The following is a 25,836-nucleotide window of genomic DNA, read 5'->3' as shown; positions in this document are numbered from 1 at the left end:
AAATTAATTTGAGAGTGATATTTAGATCATAACGATGATTACGATTTGGGGGGCATTTTTGTGTCCTGTATAAATATTTAGAAGCAGCAATGTGGTAACAAAAACTTTCTGTGGATGCATCAACACTGTCAGAAATTAAATAAAGCGTACCGATAGAATAGAAATGAATGAATGATGCAGGAATATCTACAGATCTTTCACCAGCAAATCAATTCAATTAATGTCAGATGGGAACGTCGGACGGATTCAGGAGGTCAGAAAGCACAACCTTAATAAATATGGGCGACAAACAATTAATTATTAGAGACAACAATGCCGCATCTAGTGAGCTCACAATTGGGTCAACAATAAGATTACGACATCAACATCATTTGCCTCGTGAAACAATGATGAATTGGTCAAAAAGGACAAACCTGCATGAATGCCTTCTTGTATAACGTGAAGGACGACTCCTGTTAAGTTCTAGCATTTCAAATGCACATACCACGACACACTGTGAATGAAGCAAGAAACAACATAAATTATATGATAACATAAAGTTCATCCAATCTGACGAAGTAACTCCGGGATTAGGTGATGGAAGAAGTACTCAATGTGGTGACAGAACGAGTGTTTGTATGTTCTTTCCCAACGTAATCATCACAGGTTTGGGGTGTAACACCATAACAACATGGCTCTAACAAGGGCTTCCTCACGAAGGTTTTAAGCAGTAACTGATGAGGTTAGAAAATTGCCTCAACGATGACATGAGACCTCTTCGTTATTCCTGCTCCTACGATATGGTTAAGATATACCCTTCCATCCTTGACAGTAGCTGATGAGGCGACTCGGTGCATGGGTCCAATGTACCGCCCTGTGACATTGGCCGTCTCCCAACCATCAAAGCTTTCCACCAACCTTGCAGAGGGTGTACCAGCGATGACCAGCTTAGTTGGTGAAACCAACTCCATACCATCCCCCATCAGCAATGACCCTCGAACTCTAACCACTGTGACTTCTTCATTCGCCGTGTTAACCTTGAAGAGATGACCGCTAGCAGTGTGAATGACCAGCAGATAGCCATCAGGATGGTGCACGATACCGTTCAGACCAACAAAATTATAGTACCATTCCTTCCTCTGGATGAAAAAGTTGCTTCTAATAATGGATACCAATTCACCATTCAACCCCACCTTCCATATTTTGTTTGCCATTGCATCTGTGATATATGCGTTCCCGTCCTCGTCTACTGCTACATCATCAGCAAATGAAGCTTCATCTCCTACAACATACAGAACCATGGTCGACAAATGATTAATCCGAAATCAGAATTTTACATGGAAAATATGTTAGAGCTCCACAGTTTGGATTCAAGCATATAATGCTACCAGGTAACTTTACTTGGCCGACCATACGTTTGGATATAAAACTGGATAAACACCCAATACCTAGGTTGACGTGTGTATATACATGTACAGAAACAAGAATATCTAGTTTTACCGATACATGCTATACATTGTTCAAGTTTTATTTCAACTTATAGGCCTCAATATGATACAAACATGCAAATAAAAAGTCTCTTATCAAGAGAATTTTCAACGTCGAGCAATTCTATCATTAGTGCTAGGTCTGACTAATGGAACCTACACCCGAATTAACTTAAGACCAGCTATGTTACATAAATTCATGGCATTAGCATCTTCAGATTTGCCATTCGGAGAACTTTGATATAGCATATTCTGGCATCTGCTCCACGAACATGTCGACAACCATGACGGATCTGGCATGACGTTCCAAGGCCAACATGGCGCACCGAGCTACTTGCCATCCATGCCGCTAACACACCACCAATACCGCTCAAGGCTATACGGAGTGGTGCAATCCTGTCCCGAGCTACTCTAGAGGCTTAGAGTAGCGTCGAATGAAGCAGAGCCAAACAAATCAGACTGCCTCTGTGTCCCATCGTACGAGCTGACCACCCATGGCGATGGTGCCTTTAAACACCTACGTACGAAGACGTCGACGATCATTAATAACTACATATGTCAACACACGACAATAGGTATAAAGCCACCCTTAGGAACAACACTGGAGGTCGGACCTAAGACACATACATACACACACACTAACTCTCCTATCTCCAACTCTTACTAACCTAAGTATCGAAGAGACTAAATCGAGAATCCCCCTCCCTGACCTGTGTGCAGGCACCCCACTGTCACGAACGGTCATCGTGCACCCGCAACAACTTCATTCAACAAACCGTTCATCGCTTTTACATTCTTATATAGAGATATGACATCATATTTTGCCTTGGTTATGTGTGTTTTTGCTTGAAAAATGTAAGCAACGATAGTTCGCAACTTACAGTATGACCACTCGTCGTGTTGGGCTGAACTACCCCAAAATGACTTCGTTTCACGTGTCATGAGTTGTTTTTTGTAAACCGTAGTTGCACACAAAACGTCAGCCATCTCAGCACCCTGGAACCCCCCAGGTGGCACAGGACTAGATGAGGCTTCGATATATTGTCGGGCGTTTGAATAATCTTCACAAGTTCGCACGTTATCTTGATGGGAACTTGCCTTCGCGCCCGGCACCCGGTGAGCAATTGTTTGTGGATTTGCAATTATTCGCTCTACCTTCTAAAGTCCTTGTTTTCTCCTTCTTTTTTTCTCTCTTGCACTCAAGGTGCTCACTGAATTGCTTGTAAATCTTCCCTCTTCACGAGACGACGGGACTTGTCAGTTGCTCATTTTCAATTTAATCAACTTTCTATTTTACAGGTCCTTCGAGACCTATACGAGATTGCAACTAAGTTGACCCTTTGCGGACGTATACGCTGCAAGGGTGCCTCATGACTTAGGCAATCCCAGCTAAGTCCAAGGAGTTGGCGTAAGGGTGCTTCATGACTTAAGTAACTCCAGCTAAGTCTGTGATTTTATCGTAAGGGTGCATCATGACTTTTGCAATTCCAGCTAAGTTCGTGACATTGTGGTATCAGAGCAGACAAGCAATTCGAGCAAGCAGCGAAGAAACTTCACAATCTCGCCATGGTAAAGCATCATGGCGAATCGAGCAAGACAGGGCAAGCCAAACCATTGCCCCAAGCAACCGCAGGTAGGTTGCAAGTGCAAATTCGCTCTCATGCTATTGGTGTCGCTCCGGAGGAACGTGGAAATGAACATGATGAGCGAGAAGTTGGCTACTCTCTGCGAGTAGAGGAGACACAATATGGAGCACCAACCGGGAAAAAGAGTCATAAGAAGAGACTCTCAATGATAGAAACCCGCTTGGATGTTCTTGAAGCGAGCTTAGAGGAACTTTTACAAGGCCAACAAAGACTTCTTGGGGCAGAGAGCTTACAAGAAGAAGTCAAATCCCGAATCGACAAGGTTGAGGCCTAAGCCGATTGATTGACGAACGATACAAAAAACTCCATGCAACACTTACACGAAGTCGTGGTAGAACTCACTTCTAAAGTGACAACACTCACAAGGGCACTAAATACGGGAGGGAGCAACACCCACGTTATGCTGACACAAAACTTGAGGGTACTTGAGCCTCATTGCTATGGAGGTGCTAGGGACGCAAAGGAGCTTGAGAATTTTTTATTTGATATGGAATAATACTTTCGAGCTATAAGGCTCGATTATGAAGATACTAAAGTTTCAATAGCAACAATGTATTTGAACGAGGATACAAAACTTTGATGATGAACCCGTTGGAAGGAGATCCAATAAGGTCAGTTTGGGGTGGACACACGGAAGGACTTGAAGCGAGAGTTGAGAATTCAATTCCTACCCGAGAACACAGAGTTCATTACAAGGAGGAAGCTGAAACAACTCCGCCAAAGTACTTCCATCCGAGAGTATGTGAAGCAAATTTATACACTGATGTTGGATATACAGGACATGTCTGAGAAGGATAAGTTGTTCAACTTCCTCGATGGCCTAAAGCTACGGGCTCAACAGGAACAGCATTGAAGGAATATCACCAATGTGATCGGGGTAATTGCGACTACAGAAAGACTCATCGACTTTGTTTCCTCGAAGGACTCAGGGAAAAAGAAATAATATTCAGGAAATCAACCTCCAAAATATTCTCGAGGGAAGGATCCCGAGGGTGAGCAAAGGAAGAAGAGTTCCCACAAAAGGCTAAGCTCAAAAGACAAGACCCAAAAACCTGACGAATGCTTCTTGTACGGAGGGTCGCACATGATGAGGGAGTGTCCACAAAAACAGACACTTAATGCCCTAATAGCTTCAATCCATCCCCCCAAGTCAGACAAGGACCGGGCCGTCGCCCTTAGTTCAAGTAGTTCAAAATCCAACAACGACGATGAGGAGTTGCAAGGTCCCCGGATGGGAGCAATGAGTTTGTTGAATGCATTACGGGGTCGAGTGGGGGAGAACATAAAGGTAAAGCCATAAAAAGCAGGGAGTAGTGAGCTGATGTATGTCGACATTAACCTCAATGGCTAAACAATCCATGCAATAGTGGACATGGGCACTACTCACAACTTTATTGCTGACCGAGAAGCAAAGCGACTTGGGCTGATTTTAGAGAAGAACCCAAGTCAGATGAAGGCGGTGAACTTGGAGGCCAAGCGAATCTCCGGGCTAGTAAAGGGAGTCCCTATCAAAATCGGAACATGGAGTGGGAGCACAAACATGATGCTGGTGCCATTGGACGACTTCTAAGTAATTCTCAGAATGGAGTTCGTCCATGCGACGAAGTTTGTGTTGATGTCGTTCCTAAACTCCCCATGTATGATGAGAGGTGACAACCCCTGTGTGGTTCCCGTCTCTCGGAGAGGCACCAAGGACCCCCAACAAATATCGACATTACAACTAAATAAAGGGGTACGAAAAGGTATATTAACATTCGTGACTACTGTAAAGCTAGAGCCCCTCAACGAGGAGGCCATTCATGAACCTATTATGGCGGTAAATGTTCTAAAAGAGTTCCAGATGTTATGCCACCCGAGTTGCCAAAAACTCTTCCACCACGCAGAGGAGTGGATTATCATATCAAACTGGAATCAGGAGTAAAACCTCCAGTAAGACCACCCTATTGCATGTCCCCAGAGTTGGCAGAGCTCAAAAAGCAGTTAGATGAACTGCTAAGCGATGGTCTTATCCACAGTTTTAAAGCACCATTCAGAGCTTCAGTTCTCTTCCAAAAAAAAATAAGATGGGAGCCTCCGACTATGCATCGACTATCGAGCCCTCAAAAAGGTGACGGTAAAGAACAAGTATCTCATTCCCCTCATCGCAGACTTGTTTGACCAATTAGGCAAAGCAAAGTACTTCGCCAAACTTGACCTTCGATCGGGGTACTGACAGGTGCACATTGCTGAAGGTGACGAAGCGAATACTACTTGCGTGACTAGGTATAAAGCGTTTGAGTTCTTAGTGATGCCTTTCGGCTTAACTAATGCTCCGGCCACATTCTGCACTCTTATGAACCAACTATTCAAGGAGTATTTGGATAAGTTTGTGATTGTCTACTTAGACGATATCGTCGTCTATAGCCAAACACTCGAGAAGCATGTTGAGTACGTTCACACAATTTTTAAGGTTATCAGGGAAAACACTTTGTTCATGAAAAGGAATAAGTGCTACTTTGCTCAAACAAAGATCTTATTTTTGGGACATCAAATAGGTGATAGTTCCATTCGAATGGACAAATCAAAGGTGCAAGCTGTTGTGGAATGGTGAACTCCAAAGAAGGTTTCGGAGCTGAGATGTTTCCTTGGTTTCGTCAACTACTATCGTTGTTTCATAGTTGGGTATTCGATGAGATGGTTTGAAAAATGTGAAGATGCATTCCAAGATCTAAAAGCTGTTGTGTTGGAAGAATCGGTGCTCAAATTATCAGACTATGGGGAGCCCTTCGAAGTCCATACGGATGCTTCAGATTTTGCTATTGGGGAAGTACTCATGTAGGAGGGTCACTCGGTGGCCAACAAGAGCCGCAAGCTCAATGAGACCGAGCGACGGTATCCGATGCACAAGAAGGAGATGATAGCGGTGGTCCACTATCTACAAGTTTGGCGGCACTACCTTCTCAGATTGCGATTTGTGCTGAGAATGAAGTACAAGCCCGAAAGAGCAAATGTCGTAGCCAATGCGCTAAGCCGGAAAGTGGAGCAGGTGAATATCATGCAGCTAGAGGGCGAAAGCCAAGCAAGTCAGCTGCACTCCAACTTCCTTTTCAGGATCAGGGATGAACTGTATAATGATCCCCATGCAATAACCCTGATGCAACTAATCAAAGAAGGCAAGGCACAATGATTTTGGGTCTAGGAGGGACTCGTCTACACAAAAGAGAATATGATTTATGTTCCTTAAGTGGACAATTTGAGGCGTGAACTTCTGAGAGAGTGTCACAATTCCCTTTGGGTAGGACATCCGGGCATTCACCGAATATTGGCTCTTGTGGAGAGGGCCTTCTACTGGCCAAAGATGGGGACTAATGTGGAGGAATACGTTCGAATGTGCCTTATTTGCTAATAAGATAAGGTGGAGCAGCAGAAGCCAATGGGACTTTTGGAGTCATTGCCCATACCAAAAAGGTTGTGAGAGAGTATTTCCTTGGACTTCATCTCAAGCTTGCCGACAATAGGGGAAGTCGGATCGATACTTGTGGTAGTTAATCGATTTTCAAAGTATGCAACTTTTATTGCTACACCCTTACACTGTTCAGTAGAGGAGACGGCCAAGTTGATGATGAAGATGTTGAATCTCATATTTTGATGATGAAATCAATTGATGTGTTTGTGATCTAATAAGCATTTTGAGTAACGCGGGGCTAACTTCGATCAGAAAAGGTAAATTGATTAAAGCAAGAGGAATCAGACGTTGGGTCGGAGCAAACATGTCAGAAGATTGGATGTCGAGCCGGAGGAACGGTCGACGTACCAGTAGAAGGCTTCGGGCCATAAATTTGGGCGTCGGGCCAAGAAGATCGAACATTGCGCCAAGAAGATCGGATGTTGCGACAAGACAACATGTCGATTGGGCAATACACCGAAGGAGAGGACGATGCACCAAAGGATCGGACGAAGCGCCGGATGAACCAATGACATGCCGGACAGCAAAGATTCGCTTGTAATCAATTATGTCTAGATCGAGTTAGTTTAGAGTCTAATTGAGTCTGTTTAAAATAAAATTAAGCCAACTCAATTAGGGGCCAACTGAGCCCAACATGGAGCTGTTTTGGGCCAAGAGAAAGGCACATTTAGTGACCCAAAAGTTGAGTCAGGCGGTGGCACCATCGGTGGATTAGTCTACGAGGCATAGTTTTCGAGACTGTGTCAGGCGGTGGTACCGCCAGACTGGGCGGTGGTACCACCCAGTGTCAGTGCTGTAAGCGGTGGTACCGCCCAGCACAGGCGGTAGAACCGCTAGGACCCGGGAAACCCGGGATGAGACCTTTTTTTGCTCCAATTTTGAAATCATTTGGGGTCTATAAAATACCTCAGCTATTCCTGCATGGAGTAATAAGATTTGAGCACGAAATTGAGTTGGAAAAGGGGGAAAGAAAAATAGGAAACTCTCTTAGGATTTAGAGTCCCTTCTTCCTAGTATTTAGAGAGTTCTTCTAAAGGGAGAAGTGAGGTCTAAAAAGAGAGGCTTGTAAGGGTTGTCTCCTAAACCCATGAAAAGGAGGAAGAGTATGAAAGGGTAGTTGATCTTCGCCTATTGAAGGAAGATCGTTAGTGGATGTTGGTGGCCCCGACGGAGTGGATGTAGGTCATGACGACTGAACCACTATAAAAATCTGGTTTGCATTTCTGTTTGTGCAATTTACTTTACGACAAACTTTCTTACTTGCTTTACACTCTTTCGAACGCTTTCAAGTTTAATATCTTTCCGAAACGGGTTTACTCGAAACGAAGATTTTAGAATTGACGTTTTTATCCGCTGCACTAATTCACCCCCCCTCTTAGTGCTGACTCGTTCCTAACAGAAGAATGCGGTGAAGTATTGAAGATTCCCGCCTAATATCATTAGTGATCAAGATGCTCGATTCCTAGGACGATTCTGGACCGAGTTATTCAAATTGTTGAGGTCTAAGTTATACTTCTCCACCAGCCTCCACCCCCAGACGGATGGCTAAATCGAAAGGATAAACTCACTCCTTGAGCAATATCTTCGACACTACGTGAGTGCTAACCAACGAGATTGGGTGACGTTATTGGACATAGCCCAATTCTCCTACAATTTGTAGCGGATCTCCGCGTCCAACAAGAGCCCCTTTGAGATTATTACAGGCCAACAACCGTCGACTCCTCAAACCTTGGCTATCAGGTATACTGGGAGTAGTCCTTCAGTATATCACTTTGCAAAAGAATGGCACCGAAATGCATATATTGCATGGGCTTACTTGAAGAAGGCGACCAAAAGGATGAAGAAGTGGGCAAACTTGGGAAGGCGCCTACAAAAGTTCAAAGTCGACGATTTAGTGTTGGTGAAGCTTCAACCAGCATCACTCCAATTCTTTAGGCACAAAGTACACAAAGGATTGGTGCGCAACTACGAAGGGTCGTTCCCAATTATCAGTAGGGTGGGTACCGTCTCCTACAAGTTGCAGCTGCCGACGTGGCTCAAAATTCATAATATTTTTCACGCTAGTAACTGGAAAGCTTATCACTCAAATCCACAAGATGCTTCCCGAAGTATTCCAACTAGGCTACCCCCCACTAGAGCCTCCTACGAGAAGCGAGTTGAAACCATTTTAGCAGATTGCAAGATAAAGCTACCCAATGGAGTTGAGTAAACCGAGTACTTGGAGAGGTGGCGAAAGCTTCCCCGAAATGAAGCCAATTGGGAGCCCGAAGATGCCCTATGACATGAAGAAGCAGTCGTCAACAACTACGAACAAGCATTGACGAGGGCGTCGACAGTTTAAGTGGGGGAGAATGTCACGAATGGTTGTCATGCACCCACAACAACTTCGTTCAATAAACTGTTCGTTGCTTTTGCATGCTTATACAAAGACATGGTAGAATGCTTTGCCTTGGTTATGTGCGTTTTTGCTTGGAAAATGTAAATAATGATAGTTCGTAGCACTGTAGTGCGATCGCTTGTTGTGCTGAGCCAAACTGCCCTAAAATGACTCCGTTTTCACATGTCATGGCTTACTTTGTGCAAACTGCAACTGTATACAAAATGTCAGCCATCTTAGCAATCTGGAACCCCCGGGTGGCATAGGGCTGGATGGGGCTTCGGTATATTGTCGAACGTTGAACAATCTTCACAAGTTCGCACGTTAACTTGCCTTTGCGCCCGGCACCCGATGAGAAATTGTTTGTAGACTTACAACTGTTCGTTCTACTTTCTAAAGTCCTTGTTTTCTTCTTCCTTTCTTTTCTCTCTTCCACTCAAGCTGCTCACTGAATTGCTGGTAAAGCTTCCCTTTTTGCGAGATGTCAAAACTTATCCGTCGCTCGTTTTCAATTGAATCAACTTTCTGTTTTACAGGTCCTTCGAGACTTGTACAAGGTTACAACTAAGCTGACCCTTTACGGACACATATGTCGCAATGGTGCCTCATGACTTATGCAATCCTAGCTAAGTCTGAGGACTTGGCACAAGGGTGCTTCACAACTTAGGCAACTCCAACAAAGTCCGTGACTTTGCCACAAGGGCGCTTCATGACTTAGGCAATTCCAACTAAGTCCGTGAGTTGGACAAAGGTACCATCTTCTCTATCATCTTTGTTGCCTACTCTTTTGAGTCGCAAAGGTACAACACCGCGTACTGCCTACTTCGTTCCTTGGTCGAGCACTCTTGCATCGACCCAAAGTCCTTCACTTTTGGCTATCTTGATGAGAAGCTCATTGACACCGGTCTTACGAAGTTCATTGGCCTCTGCCCTTTAGTCTTGTCTCGGTACTTAGAGCTTGCCACTGCATTCTCCACATTCTCGGCCCTTTTCACAACCAAGTATCCTCCCTTTATGAAAATAAGGGATCGATGACTTCACAGAAGCCCCATCTCTACGGTACCATGGTGTTGCCATGCCCATAGCCCTAATATCCATCATGTCGCATCTGCGTCCCTTTCTTTATGATCGGTAGATCTGCCTCTATGGCACTCTTCCGAGTCCACCTTCATTCTAATCAATGCTTGTTTTTTTTTTTTGTAGCTAAGTTTATTTGGACTCGTCGTCGCTTCCTCGCCTCTTTTGACCCCTTGCTTTAATACTTCTGTGTTCTCCGAGCTGTTCCCCTTGGTCGATGGAAATACCAACTACACCTCTCATGCATGGCCTCAGCCATCATGTTATAGGGTTAGCACTGATTATATTCTCCTTAGCTTCCTTGGTAGTAACATTTGCATACTTGGCCTTGTCCTCTAACTTACCGAGCTCGCTTAAACGAATATGAGCTCTGGAGTAGATTAACTCTCCAGTTGCTCTGATTATACCTCTATATGATCAATTTCTTCCCATGGGACTCACTGGTACTTGCATTCGGTATACTCCCTCGATGATATATAGCGCCCATATGTTGATGACCAAAGCTTTTATCCGATACAAAACTCAATGTATGCATGAAAGACTCGCCTCTGCGATACCATGACATTCACTCCTTGAATTCATAGCCTTTCTTATCGTCATGTTGTTCACCGAAGTGGAGCTCATAATAGCTCCTGATCATGCCTCTATATGATCTAGTCCCTCGCGGGACTAGATTCATGTGTATCGGATTGCCACGAACTGTTTTACTACGATCCGCTGCACCATGTCGCCTCTTGATAACATCTTTATTGCATTTCGATCCTTATGAGATGAACTCGGATTATGATCCCTCCATGTGTGGCCTCTGCCAACACATCACATGTCCTCTTCCACCTTCAATTGTATTCGCTCCTTTGGCAATCGACCTTCGTCCACCTGCTCTCGGGTCAAACCCAAACGAAGCATAGCTTTAGGACAGTCCATCGCATAGTAGCTCCCGAAGTTCACTGACTTCGTTGAAATTGGTGCACTATTGTCTAGATCCTGGACCTTTGCCCCTACCAGCATAATCTCTGCTACGCACCGCTTCCTTCATGGCAACTTGAATGGTAGCACTGTGGCATATTCTTCAAGATTACCTGACTCTGCATCCTCTTACCCCATGCCAAAGTCTTCTTAACCCAACTTCACCTCCGCAAGTTGAGTCGTATTGGTTCCTCCGTCAAATGCTTTTTTGAGATAAGATGCATGTGCCTAGAAGCTCCCTTCGTCTTTGGTACCATGCAGGATGAGTCCGCTCCATCTGAATGAGGGACCCATTGAACAACATAATCTCGCTCTTGCTTCTGCAAGAGTTCATATCATTAACCTTTGTCCAAGGAAAGCTTCGTGCCTCTGCTCCATGTTCCATCTATGTCAACTCCCTTCATGCGGCTTGGGTCCTTCACCAAGTTACACCTAAATTGCTCTCTCATTGATTTACATTGAGTTGATGGTGGCCTTGATGCCCATCATTCCACGAGTTAGCCCTCCGTTAAGTCTGATCTTCATATCGGCTCCAAATGTGCCTTCATTTGTGTTGCCTAGGGTCGCTCCCCCACATGATCTCGCGATGCATCTCCCAATGCATTTTCTCAAGCGAGATCATGCGACGACTCTTAGCCACTCGCTCGATCCGTTGAGCTTTGTGGAGTTGTTGTCTTGAGGCACTCCTCAGCATATGCGGTCCATTGCATATGATTTTCCTTCTAGAGAACCGAGACTTATCTCTCCAAAGTATCTGTTCCATTGGAGCAACTTCTCTCTTCACATCCTTCTCTCTGGAAGTTTCGGAGACCACCATCCCCTTGGACTACTTCGTCTTACTAAATAAATTGTGCATTGTTTTGCCCCCGCAAATGCACTTACTAGATTTGGACTCCTCACCAATACAGCCCTTGTTGCACCCCTCAAGACCTAATAATATATTAAACTCGTTGCACACTTCAACCTCTTACGGACATATCCTTCTCATGCCAACGAAAAAGTTTCAATGCTCCATGACATCGAGTTTCGATCGCCTTGGGATGACCACGAATATTCTATCGTCCGTATACAAGCCCTTGCATAAGTACCGAATTCTTTGAGTTAGCAATTCCCCTCACCTCTGTGAGCTTTACATAACTCTTTCAGTCGTTGAACAACTCATTCCACCTTGCATGGTCTCATCCTTTATCAAGCACCTTGCTTGCCTTGAGCACCATTAAGTATGGTTGCCAACGTCGAGCCGTAGCTTGAACTCAGTCATCCCAACCTTTGTGTGCTATGCATTCTTTTAAGCTTGCTTGTCCTCGTGGTGCCTCTTGTGCGAAGGGTTGGCCATTCCTCTAAACGTCAATCTCAAATGCCCGTTCCTCTGAGCGATTCCTTTTCCCTACATCTCCATGCTCGTTTCCCCTAAACGGTCACGTGTGCTGGCTGCCCTCAACGCAGCCCCACTAGATTTTTCACGTTTGCATACCGAATGTTTCTATGAGTGCTTGTCCTTCTCTGATACCATATGTCACACACTTAGTTGGTTTTGCCTAAGTTGTGTAGTACCCTTGTATGTCCGTCTGCAAATGTCAACCTCCCTGAAACCTTCTATGGGTTAGAGAAAGCGTTTCACTCGGGATCCATAATCAATTATTTCAGTAAACACTTCGTAGCCAATACAAACTACAAACAGACTTCATAAGCTCTGAACGGTCGTAAAACAAAGGGTCCAAAATGGTCAACTATAAACCAAAATCTCCCATAAGTGTCCACATAACACAATATTTATTTACAAGCCGAAAATGGCCACCAAACCCAACTAAAATGGGGTTGTTAGGCCTTCGACCGTTCCTCTACATGCTGTGCAAAGCATAAACAAATCAAAAGACACAAACATACATAAGTATTACATTGAACACCCAGTTTTAATTTTGTCCGTGACAATTTGGTTTGGCATTCGTGACCGAGGCAATGCTACTGCCTGAGATAGTTTTCCTGACCATCCGAATTGAGAACTATGAAGAAGGCACGTCGGAGAAAGGGCTTCGAGCAAACCTCGACCTCATCGAGGAATGAAGGGCCAAGGTGCACCTCCACGCCTTAGCTTACAAAAAGGTTGTAGCAAGACTTTACAACTGGAAGGTGCGCCTTCAACTGATTAAAGTCGGAGACTTAGTCCTGCGAAGAGGCACAGTCCATTGCTGACTACACCTCGGACAATCCATTGCTGACTATGTCTTGGCCAGACCATTGCCGACTATGTCTCAGCTAGTCCATTGTCGACTATGACTTAGCCAGTCCATTGCCGAACGCATCTAGGCCGATCCATTACCGATTATTTCTTAGCCAATCCATTACCAACTATACCTTGGCCGGTCCATTATCGAGCATATCTCGGCTAGTCCATTGCTAACTATGTCTCGGGTAGTCCATTGTCGGCTACGTCTCAACCAGTCCATTATCGAGCGTATCTTGGTTAGTCCTTTGCCGACTACGTCTCGGCCAGTCCATTGCCGAGCGTATCTCAGCCAATCCATTGCCGACTACGCCTCGGCCAGTCCTTTGCCGAGCACACCTTGACCAGTTTAATGCCAAGGTATATACCAACTAAAACAATACCGAGCTACATCCTAGCCAGTACGGAGCTGAGCTTACAGCAAGGTAATCCACCCGACCAGTGGGATCGAGGACCCGACTTGCAAGGCCCTAAGCCATGCCTCACGATTCTCCTGACGCACAACTCCTTTAGGGGGGAGAGAATGATATAGCATATTTTGTCATCCACTCCACGTACACGTCGGTTGTCACGATAGATCTAGCACATCGTTCCAAGGCAAACGTGGCACACCGAGTCACCTGCCATCCACGCCGCTAGCACATTGCACCAATACCGCTTGAGGTTGTACGGAGCGATACAGTCTCATCTTGAGCTACTCCATAGGTGCAAAGCAGCGCCAAATGAAGCAGGGTTGAACGGATCAGATTACCCCGGCATCCCAGCATACGAGTTAACCACCCATGGTGACGGATGAAGACGCCGATGATCATTAATAACTATATACGTCAATACACGACAACATGTATAAAACCACCCCCAGGAATAATGCTGGGGGTCGAACCTAAGATACATACACACACACCCCCTAAATCTATTATCTCCAACTCTTGCTAACTTAAGAATCCCCCTCCAGATTCCGACTTGTGTGCAAGCACTAGGCGAACAGTTAAAGGAGTGATCTTTATTATTCACCGAGAAGAACAAGGCCTACGTCCCCTCAACCAAGCCTCAAGTTAACACGCTCCAGCTTAGAGGTTGTGTTGATGATCTTGCACACTTGGGATGGGCAAGCACACCTCGACCATGATATAAAGGTATAAAACAAACTTTATTAGATCCAGGTTACATTAGAAAGATGTTCTCAAATGCTTATGTCCTGATGTATTACTCTTCACTTCAATTTCCAACCTGGTGATTCCAGAATTAGTTATTAACACAATAAGATCACCTCAATGTTAGAGCTGTAAATCTACATTTTTCGTAAGAGATACCTCCTAGAATATTTCACACAAGATGAAGTTAAACTCTGTACATCCTCTTGACAAAAAGGGGTTTATATAAGCTTGCTATCTCTTGCAAAAGATACAAGGTCATGGAACGTAAATAATAATCTAATAATCAGGAATTTGATGTTATAGAGGTTTTAGCTTCAAGTAAATCTGAAAGGATAATCTGAGCATTTGTAATGCTTGTAATCTCCATATCTTATGGACACAGTTCCTTCATCAACATGTAATTTGGTTTTGGATACCGGAGCCCCATCTCCTGCATGCTAGTAGATGCCACCCCTTTGTAAGTGAACATGACTTCCACGTCTTATTGTGCTTTGTACCTATTTTCTTTTATTCTCACATATTCACATATCCTAGCATGGACAATTACTAGATTCAGCGTTTCTTGGATTTTAGGTTTTGAACTTTGAGCAATATATAGGTCACTTCTTAGTCATTCATTTCAAAAATTAAAGTGAGGTTGGTGGAGGCATAGTGCAACAGTACAAAAGCTAATATGCTTACCCTGTCCAATTTAGATGCACTTTGTCAGCTTGCTTCTATCCACATATCATGAAATAAAAAAAGTCAACAGGTACCTTTTTGTTCAAACAAAAAAGAAATAGAAGAATCACAAGCAATTAGAACTACCACAAAGCTAAGTTTTAGTTAATTTACAAATATGTGTTCAGAATCAGTAGCACATTGATATATGCACATGTTTCAGATTAATAATTACAAGGCTACAGATCTATAGTTTGAAGTCAAGGACAGAAAAAATGGGATCCGGCATGTGTCTCAGAGAAAATAAAATTGTTTAACAATTAGGAAATGCCTCAAAGATAAGGTTAACTGTATATATTATGTCAAAAATACTTTATTTATGGTGCACACCACAGGCTCAGACCATGGATATGCAAGATGAACTTACTTCTAAACATTTTTGCAAACATAAATAAGCCTTCACAAAGACAGCAGATATCAAACAACATCAACTATCTGAAATTTCAGTTCAACACATGTATCGATTTACAAATACACGATAAAAGAAACATATTTTACACAAATAAATTTATCTATCATGATGTAAGTACTGCTCATGATATTAAATCAATCAATTTCTAAATAAATCAAAAGATAAGTGATAAAAAACGAAATTCGAGTTATGAATCTTAGGACAAACTATCAAAATCTTTACCGGCTAGTTTAGCTTACATCTCCAATCAACCTCTACCGTTCCTAGGTTTCGTAATCAGATGAATCCACTCCCATCTAAAAACCAGCTGCTAATCTTGCAACCGATTTTAATTCTTCAATGCTTCTTATTGAAATTGCTTAAAATTGCTTATATGATATCTTCTATGCCTAATTTATAATATTGTGCATACCATCGTATCAATATCAAGTGCAAATTGCTGTGACTGCTGCCAATGGTAAATGTATTTACCAATGGCCATGGGTATTACTGAACACTGATCAGGTCTCAAGCGACTCAATAGAACCGTGACATAACAGGTGATGGGCGATCATCCTACATTAATGAGGACACCAGCAATAAATGTGATGCACGGATAAATCCATCAATCATAAAGAACCAACATCCTCAGTTATTATATGCCCTATGTTTCAGAGTCAAAAAGTGATGGCGATCTGGAGAAACCTGGTTCACTGAGCCGGGTGAGGAAGAGGCGTGCCCACGAGCCGAGGTCGTAGGCGGCGACGGCGGACGAGCGGAACCCCCATAGATCGGCGTACACCACCAGCAACCTGCCCCGACTTCGGTCGACCGCGATCCCCAGCGACGCGTTCCCCGCGACGTCGGGGTCGGAAACTGCCGCCCGCTCCACCAGGGCGCCGGAGGCGGCGTCACCTGCGGGGATCTGGACAACGCCGCCACCTAGGAAGGTGGACGCGAGGAAGCGGAGGCCGTCGGGGTCCCACTTGGCGCACTCCCGGAACCAGTCGCGTGTTTGGTAAGTGAACCCCGCGGCGGAGCGCTCCAGGGAGACGATGATTGCTAGGGGGATGGCAGAGACGAGGAGGAGGAGGAGGACGACGGCGTTCCTCGACGAGCGGCCGCCTGTGCTGCGGACGGCGCTGCTGGTTGTTGATTCCGCCATGGGATTGACACGGCCGCACTACGAGGCGGAACGAGAAGGGGGGTTGGTAGGCGTTTCACATAACGCCAAAAGAGCAGGTTTTGGTTGGTTCACGTTGCCAAAAATTGGGTTACGATCATGCATTGGAATCTACAAAAAGCAACAGGTTTTCGCCTACCAAGCATCTGACCCGAAGATATCGCCCCCAACGTCACTCACAAAGAAGTCCCATATGGGCCCCGCGAATCGGACGGGCCATCTGGCAGGAGAACTATACAGGTAGAATATCTGGGGACGGACATCTGATCCTCTACATCACTCTACTAACCGTCAACCTAATCACACAATTTTACATTATTAATATTAATATTAATATTATTATTTAAATATTTTGACATATTGTAAATAAAATATGATAAATCTAGGAAAATTTATAGAAAAAATAATTTAGTATTGTATATGAGATGAGATGAAGAGTTTCAATCAAATACAACAATGATAGAATCTTTTGGAAAGTATTCATGAGACATAAGTTAACATTGAAGGATATACTTCCGTATAACTTTAGTAGTCATGAGATACTAGACTAAATTGAAAGATCTACTACTGCATAATTTCAAATCTAATAAGCTTCTTTTGGTATGGGAAAGTAGACATGAGATACAATTCCATATTTTTATGAAAACCTTTTGGAGGGGAGAGTTATGAAAGAAAATGATCTCAATTTTAATGCTTTGGCTCAATATCTAGACGAAGATAAACTTATCATCAATGAGTTATACATTAGATATGTATGAATTTGTGAAATCTAAAATTTTCTGATAAGATAATATTCATTAAAACAATTTGTTTTAGATATTTGACACTTAATTTCTTCATATTTCATAAGTATTTAAAGATATTTCAGAGTTTAAAAAATCTTTCAATAATATGTTTGAAAGAGAAATTTTAAAATGAAAATTATTGTTTATAGAAGTTATAAGGTTGATCATTATAGATGGATAATGATCAACATTGAGTATAAATACAATTATATTTAATCTCATATTAATCAAAGTTTGATAAAAATTATATTAAATCTCATATTAATAAAAAAAATTAGTAGAAAAATCATACATGTCCATCATAGAGTAACAAACAACGATGGTTGATGACGAACCTAAAATTGTCAAACATCAAGAACGTAGTTGCATGCATCTCAATTAAGTTCGATTCTAATTCCCCGTCATCCATCGTAACGTGATCATGAACTGTTAAAAACGATCGTAGCGGGTTTGGTAACGTTTCGTATTTGCCCGTTTCCGTTAATTGTACCCACAGTGGAGTTGCACCTCGAGCAATCTCGATCGACGCCGCCCCGCCGTGCGAGGACCAGTCGCAGGTAAGACGAAGCCAGCATCGATCTCCTTCCGAGGTTCTTCTTCCGCCCTTTCTCTTGTTGTTTGTTTCTCCGATTAGGTTTTCTTTCTTTACTAATAGATCCCAATCTGTTTCTTCTGATTCGTCGTTTCAAGATCTGAAATGGGTTGCGCTAGCCAATTGGAACTTTTGCTTCTGTTATCTCAAATTGGTCGAGATGTCAGAGGTGAAGTCGTAGGTTATGGGATGATCTTTTTGGTTGGTGATTGAACGGTGGTGTTATTGTTGCTGGGTTCCGATTGGCGTAATGAGTGGAAGTTGGGAGATCAACATCATGCTGTTGCTATATGACACGAATGAATAATCAAATATTCGGATTGCAAATCTATGTCTCAGATACATGCATAAGCTGTTAGACCTAATGACATCGAATCGAAGCGAAAGGTCCCGAGTTCAAATTTTTTTAGGTCACGGTTATATAAACAAAGATCCTCGATTAATTTTCATGCATTGGGTTTGAGCCATCTACCACTCACATGTAAGAGGATTATTAATAATACAAGAATATAGATTCTGCCATATCTACTAGTTTAAGCTTTTAAATATGATAGAGATAATGATTTTATGTGGAGAATTGTTTTTGGGTATTTTGATATATGTTTCTTTTGTGTGGCAACAATTGTGGACCTCAGAAATAAACAAGAACAGACTTTTAAATAGCTTCCTCATAAGTTATCCAAGTGAGATGTGAAGATGAGTAAGAAGCTAGAATTGCAACTTAAAAACATGATTGAAGTTTACAAAGCCTTTTAATCGTCATCATCCAGGAGATTTAACCATAAAGCATACTTTCTGGGTCTTATATGATCAAGGTTGTGAGCTTGAGCAAAAAGGGGTTTGAAAATTTTTTCTTCATGATAAGGAATTTTTTTCAGATGAGTGGCTTGTCTAAATTTGAGGATTAGATTCATATGAAATCTAGAAAGTTTGAGACGAAACAAGGAGCAAGTTACTCTGAATTCCAAAGACTGGTAGTGCAACTAGGCATTAGTCTAAGCTACATGGACCATAATATAAGTTTGCAGTTTACTTTATGTATTTTGGTTTTGTTGAAATGATCAAGTCAATAATGCTTTCGCATCTTGATGAATCTTTTGGCAAGCTCAAGAGTCTCTCATTAGCCATTCTGCCTGTCATTTGCATTCTGTCGTAGATAATAGCATTAATTTATGATGCTAAATTTGGTGATGGGAGTTGCGGGTTGTTGGGTTATCAGTGAAGAAGGCCTTCTAAAAAAGTTTATGATTTGGTAATCTTTTCAGCTTTGAAGATTAGGCTCATAAGATGTTACTTCTGCACCTTTATTATTGTTTCCAGATCCTGTTATCTTTTTCTCAGTTCCTTTTGTTGTTCTATGACATTTTTAGCAACAATGTCTTGAAATCCACTGCCAATGCTTACTTCTTCCCTTGTGTGCTATCTCTTGACATATATTCCCTCTCTTGCATGCTTACCTAGCTTTATTAACTCTTCAACTATTTTACGATACATATTTCTTCTAAATTTTTGACATAGATGGGATGATGATAAGGTGTCATGAACAACGTGGTATAACTTTTCTGCCAAACAATTATAATTTCTTGTCTGTAGCAGTTGTGTTTTGCCAAAGAACAGATGGCTTCTCGTAAAATTGCTCACACTACCCTGAAAGGCCCTAGTGTTATCAAGGAGATTGTAATTGGCCTAGCACTGGGACTGTTTGCTGGTGGTATGTGGAAGATGCACCACTGGCATGAGCAGAGGAGAACAAGAGCTTTTTACGACATGCTGGAGAAGGGTGAAATCAGCGTGGTAGTCGAAGAAGAATAGCCATACAATCTCATTCTCAGTATGAAAGGAGGCTGTCCTGATCTTGAAAGCTCAAGTACATGTTCAGTTCTGTTGGTCACTTCCTGCTGCTCGATCCAAATAAGCTTTAGTAATAGTTGCGAACACCATAGTTATGCTATGGACTTGAGTTATGCTTCTTAGGATGTCTATGTTTGATGACATCGACAGGATTTTTTTTTTTGGTTGTCTTTTTTCTTGTGATTTTGGTTTATATTTTGCTTCTAGTTTGATAATAATATTCACCTGAATAGCTAGCTGTGGGTATGATTTTGCACTTTCTTTATTGAAATTATGTATTGTATCAATCTGTTGCCTCCTTAGATCACTCTGTTCCCACTGCACATTTATGAAGTGTAATTTCTTAATTTTTTTCTAATATTCAGTGATCTGTCCTTCAAAACATATATCTAGTGATTAGAAATTAATGGTATTGCTCTCTGGATCCCTGTAAAGTTCTATCTTAAACAAGGTTTTGAGTCATGATATTTTAATGTAAAATGGAAAGTTGCTATCTCAAGCAGTCTTTGTTTTTGATCACAAGCAATGAGAACATAGATCTTCTAATGCAAAGAATTTAACATCAGAAATCATGTAAGAATTCAGGTATGAGCATCATCTAATGTATCTCATTTGTTATAATAAAAAAATTATAAAAAGAAGATCAGAAATCAAGATCATGATGTCGATGCGTGAACGGCCGGAAGGGCTTTCAGGTGGAATATTCTTCCAGACTAAATCCGGCCCATTTTCGTTGCCGTGACGGAGCCCTAATTTTGTGACCCAATTGGCGGAGATCCAAATAGCTTTATTTGATGCTTCACACCGGGGCAAATCACGTGAACCGTACGATTTAATCTCCGTCGACATCCAACTGTCGCAAGATCTTATGGAGAGAATGTTTAGCCAGTCTAAATCCGGCCCGTTCGTTGTCTTAACGGAGCCCTAATTTCGTAATCCGATTGCCGAGACCCAAATCGCACGATCCGACCCGCACACTGGAGGCGGTGACTTGACCTCTTACGCTTACCGTGTCCCACGTTTGGTATTCGTCGCATTTATGTTACTAATTTGATTGCCTTCTTTTTATTTCGGACCCCTCCGCAGATGCACTCTTCTGTAGCTTCGAAACCTACATAACTAGCACTAAAAACAAAGATAAGGAAATCGAGAAAAAGAAAACCCTTGAACAGGGGCCCAAAGAGAGAGAGAGAGAGAGCGAAGAGAGAGAGAGAGAGAAAGAGAGGGTCGTGGCGATATCCTCGAATCCTCGCGTCGAGTCGCGACACCTCCCGTTCAACGGCCGGCGAAAGCCCTAAAAACTCGCGGTCCTCCCACGCCGTCTCCCGTCTCCGAATCCGCCCAAGAATCGGCGCCCCTCGGCCTACCTATCTCCCCCGAACATCCTCCGGTGCGGGTGTCGTTTGATGCACGCACTCGCCCCGTCTTATGACTTGGAATCAGATCTCGGGCCGTTTTGCCCTAGCTTTTGGAATCTGAGCTGCTCTCTGGGTTTCTCGGGCTCCACAGGGGGGACTTTTGCTTCCTTCTGGAGGGGAAATCGGAGAATGCAGCATGGTTAGAGGATTATAAGGTTTCGGGACTTTGGAAGGTCTTCTCGAGAGATTGGGCGGCTTCCTGTTCAAGTGGCTGATTTTTATGTAATGTAGGTTTTCAATTTTTTATTCTAAATTGACTATTTGATGTTATGCCTATTATTCTTCTTTGTTTATTGTTGATGGTGAATTGTTGTTACATTGTTAGGGTTAGAGATCCGTTTTTCTAATTCTATTTTCGCTTGCCTTCGCTTGCAGTATGCTTAGATATAGAAAGAAATGGTAAGTTGGCTAGAGTGTTTTCATAGTCAAGCTATTCTGTGACAAGTTTAGTTGTGTTAGACGCTGTAAACATTTGGGCACTAAATGTGACCTGATCCTTCTTCTATATGTAAAATTACGAGGCAAAAGGGTTAATGAGCTGGCAGGTTGAGTAAGGCCGGTTCAACTTAGTTTTGGGAAATATGGCAACCTTGAAGGTGTAATTGCGATGAAAACACTGCTTAGTTAGGATGGTAGTGGTAGAAGGAGATCTGTTCTTCTTGATGGTTCTTTTGTTTCAAGGGGTTAGCATTGGCACATCGAGAGAAGTGAAAAATGTGCTATTGAAGAACTTTATTGTCCTCCATCACTTTATCTGACATTGTGTTCAGACTATTCAGTGTTCTATATCCTTTTCCTGTCTAATTATATTCTTTTGCTACCTCCTTCCTTTTTGTCCAACGGTGCTGCTTCAGTCTTGCAGCATTTTTTTGACAATATGAATACTCTAGGCTTGCAATTTGGTTTACTTTGATTTTGCTAACTTGTATTTGTCAGGAAAAGATTGTAGAGAAGAAAAACTTGACTAGAGAAGATAGTAGACATAGCATGGTGAAATGTCTTTGACTTAAAAAGCATTTGTTCCTAGAGTCATATCAATGTGTTTTTTCTAGGAAGCCTGTTTCTCTAAACAATTTTTCTTGTCATCTCTAGTTGTATGAGAATATCATGCTTCATTTTGCTCTTGTTCTCTCGAACATTTGCTATTTGTTTGACATATACAAGTATTTTATTTTTGTTGTTTATCAATTCAACTCCATGACATGTACAAGCATTTTCTTCTGTTGGTTGCAACACAGATAGTTCAACATACCATATTTAGTTGAAGAATCACCCAAATCACCCTTACACTGGACCACAACACATTCTTTGATTGATTTATCAAAATCTGGAAGTTTAGGGTGATAGAACATATATTATTTTGGGGGGTTCGGACTTTGGATCAAAGAATTCAATGTTGGCAACCTGATCCATGCTAGTTCACGGTTGGATGGTAGGAGTCCAGTCCGTTCCGGCATACCTTAATATTGTTGGGGGGGGAGAGGTGGGGAGGAAGAAGGAATACAACGAAAAAGGAAGAAGAAGAATAAGAAGGAAGAAGAGGAGGATGTGGTATATGGAGCGAGTAGTGAGCAGGGGACGTGCAGACAATGGCAGGCATATAGGTGGCAATAGGCGGTGAAGAGTTGACTCCTAACTCCTAACGGTGTGTTGCATTGTGAGTCCTAGCATGGGGTTACAAGAAAAAAAAAATGTAACAAACCGGACTGAATTGCCGGGTTATAAGCGGTACGTGTCTTGGTCAGCAGTTGGATCAGTGAATACTGGTTGAATCATACTAACTCCCAATGAGCTCTACTATGGTGTCACGGACTTAGCTGGTTTTGCCTAAGTCGTGCGGCACTCTTGCGTATCCGTCCGCAAAGGTCAGCCTCTCTGAAACCTCCCATGGTCCCTTAGGACCTACAAAAGAGAAAATGGGTTAGAGAAAGTGTCTCACTCGGAATCCACAAGCAAACATTTCCGAAAACACTTCATAGACAATGCAAATTACAAACAAACTTTACAAGTTCTGAACGGTTGCACAACAAAGGGTCAAAATGGTCCACTACATGCCGAATAACTCTCGCAAGTGTTCACATGACACAACCTTTATTTACAAGTCTAAGAAGGCCACCAAACCCAACTAAAATAGGGTTGTTAAGTCTTCGACCGTTCCTCTACATGCTGTGCAAAATATGAATAAACAGAAAGACACGGACATACATAAGTATTACATCAAACATCCTGTTTAAAACTTTGTCCGTGATAGTGGGGTCAAAAGAAAACAAGTATATGTAACAAACCGGACTGTGCAGTTTTAAGCAGTCTGCATCATGGTCGGCAGTTGGGTTGGTGAATACTGCTGAATCGTACTCAACTAGGTGAAATTTAATACCTTGCTTTGGACATCTAAAATAATGCTGAATGCTCATTAATTCCTAGTCCCAAGGGAATGCACTTTTTCCTAAGAAGATGGATTTTTCTTGGATTATTTCTGTTATCTGATTATTGCTTGAAAATATTGTGCTTCTTTTTACCATTGCTTCTTAGTATTCCAACTTCTGAACCAAGTTGTGATGTTATAACTTCGTAGGATGAGAAAAGTGAAAATCTGTTGTTATTTGCATCACATTAGTTTGGTGGAACCTAGGTGATCCAGGAACCATTTGATTCTCAGGTTACTCATTCTTTGTTTTTGCTGGTGTTCCATGCCTTTGGCTGCTGAGGGCTGAAGATGTTCGCGATGGGAAACTGACAAGTCTAACAATAAAAGGTTGACACATATTATAATATTGGCCTAATAGATGACACAAATTGTGATGTTGGCTTCAAAAATCCTGCGACGAGCTATAATCTTTGAGAGCGTTTAGTTATAAGACAGCTAGTATTTGAGTTCCTTTGTTTATATGGGACAAGGCCTTTGTAGTTATATGTGCTGTTTAGCTCTCTATCAGTATGAAAGACAATGTTTCAGGCCTACCATATCTCCATTTAAGCCAAAGTGTTGGGTAGTTAAGAAATTTCGTATTAAAAAACTATTATGGCTTGATTGTGCCTTTTGAGATGTCTGAGTGTATCTCTACTGAATGACTAGATTGATGACAAGTTGGAGAATACTTCAATCAAGGATAAGATGAGAGAACTGTTTGAGTGGTTTGGATATCTTTGGAGAATATGAACAACTAACATTTCAAAGAAGTCAACATTCACGACTGTAGTCATTTGAACATATCCAGCTTGAGAAGCTTAAAAGTTTACTTGTTGCTTCCTTCTGATAGTTGGTCTTTTCAAAACTTGCTACATCTCTTTTAACCTTATATGAAAATTTAAATTGGAAACTTTGGTGGAGCCAAAAGGAGGTAAAGTAGGTTAATATAGGTACTCAAGGATGAAGATAATTGGAAAATGTATCTAGTAGCAATGAAGTTAGTTACATTACTGGTGATAAGTCTACACTATTTGTAATTTGACATTGCCTCTTTTGGAGACATATATATGCAAAGATAAAGAGTTCAAAGTTGCAGTCTTTGCAGTTGTGGAAAACCAAACAAAATGATTGCAACAACAGATGTTGCAGTTCCAACTGTTTTTTATTAGTATTTGACCTATAACAAGGCCTTAGTGTAGAGAACTAATAGCAAACTATCACTTTGGTGGAGAATTATTGTTTAACCCGGTAAAGTTTTGGTTAAAGTAAAAGTGTGAGTCTTTCTGTAATCACCGATGATTTTTTTCCCTTAACATAAATTAATTACCATAAATAATGTGTTGTTTTATTTAAATTATTAACTTCCTTGTTTGTGTAGTATGGTTAAGGAAATGTTTAAGATTGATTTCCTTAATCATGTGGACAAATTAGAAGTTCATTGATTTATTTCCTAATGAGTGATGTGATTTTTAGGAAGTAAATAGTTTAAATTTCATTTTTTTATGTGAATCATAAGAAATAAATATTACAATTCTATTTTAATATGCGAAAGTAAAATAAAAATAAAATAAAAATAAAAATTAAATTATTGCTTGCTTTTGGGGAGAACTCATCTTCTCTTATATAAAGGGAGGTCCCTGTCCCTCATTCCTCATTGAGTCTAGCAATGGGAGGATTGAGGAAAGGATTCCCCGAGGAGAGGTAGGGTTCTCTATTTTTTTTGTTATCACATTTTATTCATATCTTAAAATCTTTGATATTAGAATTGTTATAATTTGTATGATGTATAATAATATCTTAATTTTGAAATTTTATGATTAACAAATAATGATCATTGAATTATGATGTTAGAATGATTAGTTAATTTAATAATAGTTCTAATTCATTTAATTATACATTTATGATTCAAGGAATTATGTGCGAATTTTTATGATTTAATTAGTTTAAAATTTAGAATCATGAATGTACGTTAGTTAATTTATAAAAAAGAATGGATTTGAGCTTAATTATTATTTTATAATATTTTAAAATACTTCTGAAAATATTAGAATATAATTTAATAAGAGGGATCAAATTAGGGTCTTACCTGGGTTAAGTTGATTGGCTAGACCAGCTCTTGTGGCTAGGT

At 41.6% G+C, this 25,836-nt stretch overlaps 3 protein-coding genes across 8 annotated transcripts in view; 2 read left to right on the top strand and 1 right to left on the bottom strand.

Moving 5' to 3' along the window:
- Window positions 1–500: 500 nt before the first annotated feature.
- LOC103971600 (uncharacterized) lies at window positions 501–16,717 on the bottom strand. Its single transcript, XM_009385660.3, has 2 exons — window positions 16,175–16,717; window positions 501–1,261 (listed from the first exon to the last, which is right to left on the bottom strand). The coding sequence occupies exons 1-2, from the start codon at window positions 16,632–16,634 to the stop codon at window positions 723–725; spliced, it is 999 nt and encodes a 332-aa protein (XP_009383935.2). The 5' UTR covers window positions 16,635–16,717; the 3' UTR covers window positions 501–722.
- A 1,125-nt stretch (window positions 16,718–17,842) lies between these two features.
- LOC135627276 (cytochrome c oxidase subunit 5C-like) lies at window positions 17,843–20,136 on the top strand. 5 transcript variants are annotated; one of them, XM_065133302.1, is made up of 2 exons: window positions 17,843–17,994; window positions 19,626–20,136. In XM_065133302.1, the coding sequence occupies exon 2, from the start codon at window positions 19,647–19,649 to the stop codon at window positions 19,839–19,841; it is 195 nt and encodes a 64-aa protein (XP_064989374.1). In that variant the 5' UTR covers window positions 17,843–17,994; window positions 19,626–19,646; the 3' UTR covers window positions 19,842–20,136. The 5 variants fall into 5 exon arrangements, with proteins under 5 accessions (XP_064989374.1, XP_064989376.1, XP_064989375.1 ...); XM_065133304.1 differs by having other exon boundaries at window positions 17,852–17,994; window positions 19,623–20,136; XM_065133303.1 differs by having other exon boundaries at window positions 17,857–18,027; window positions 19,623–20,136.
- Window positions 20,137–21,021: 885 nt separating this feature from the next.
- The window catches only part of LOC103971597 (uncharacterized), a 56,618-nt gene continuing 51,803 nt past the window's right edge, over window positions 21,022–25,836 (top strand). For both annotated transcript variants that reach the window (XM_009385655.3, XM_009385656.3), the window contains exon 1: window positions 21,022–21,525. The gene's annotated coding sequence lies outside the window, so the exon portion shown is untranslated. The remainder of the gene's footprint in view (window positions 21,526–25,836) is intronic.

The sequence above is a fragment of the Musa acuminata genome, chromosome BXJ2-11 (genome assembly GCF_036884655.1).
Source record: "Musa acuminata AAA Group cultivar baxijiao chromosome BXJ2-11, Cavendish_Baxijiao_AAA, whole genome shotgun sequence".
Taxonomy (NCBI): domain Eukaryota; kingdom Viridiplantae; phylum Streptophyta; class Magnoliopsida; order Zingiberales; family Musaceae; genus Musa; species Musa acuminata.
Note: the sequence above shows the minus strand (reverse complement) of the source record. Positions and strands in the feature narration are given on the sequence as shown.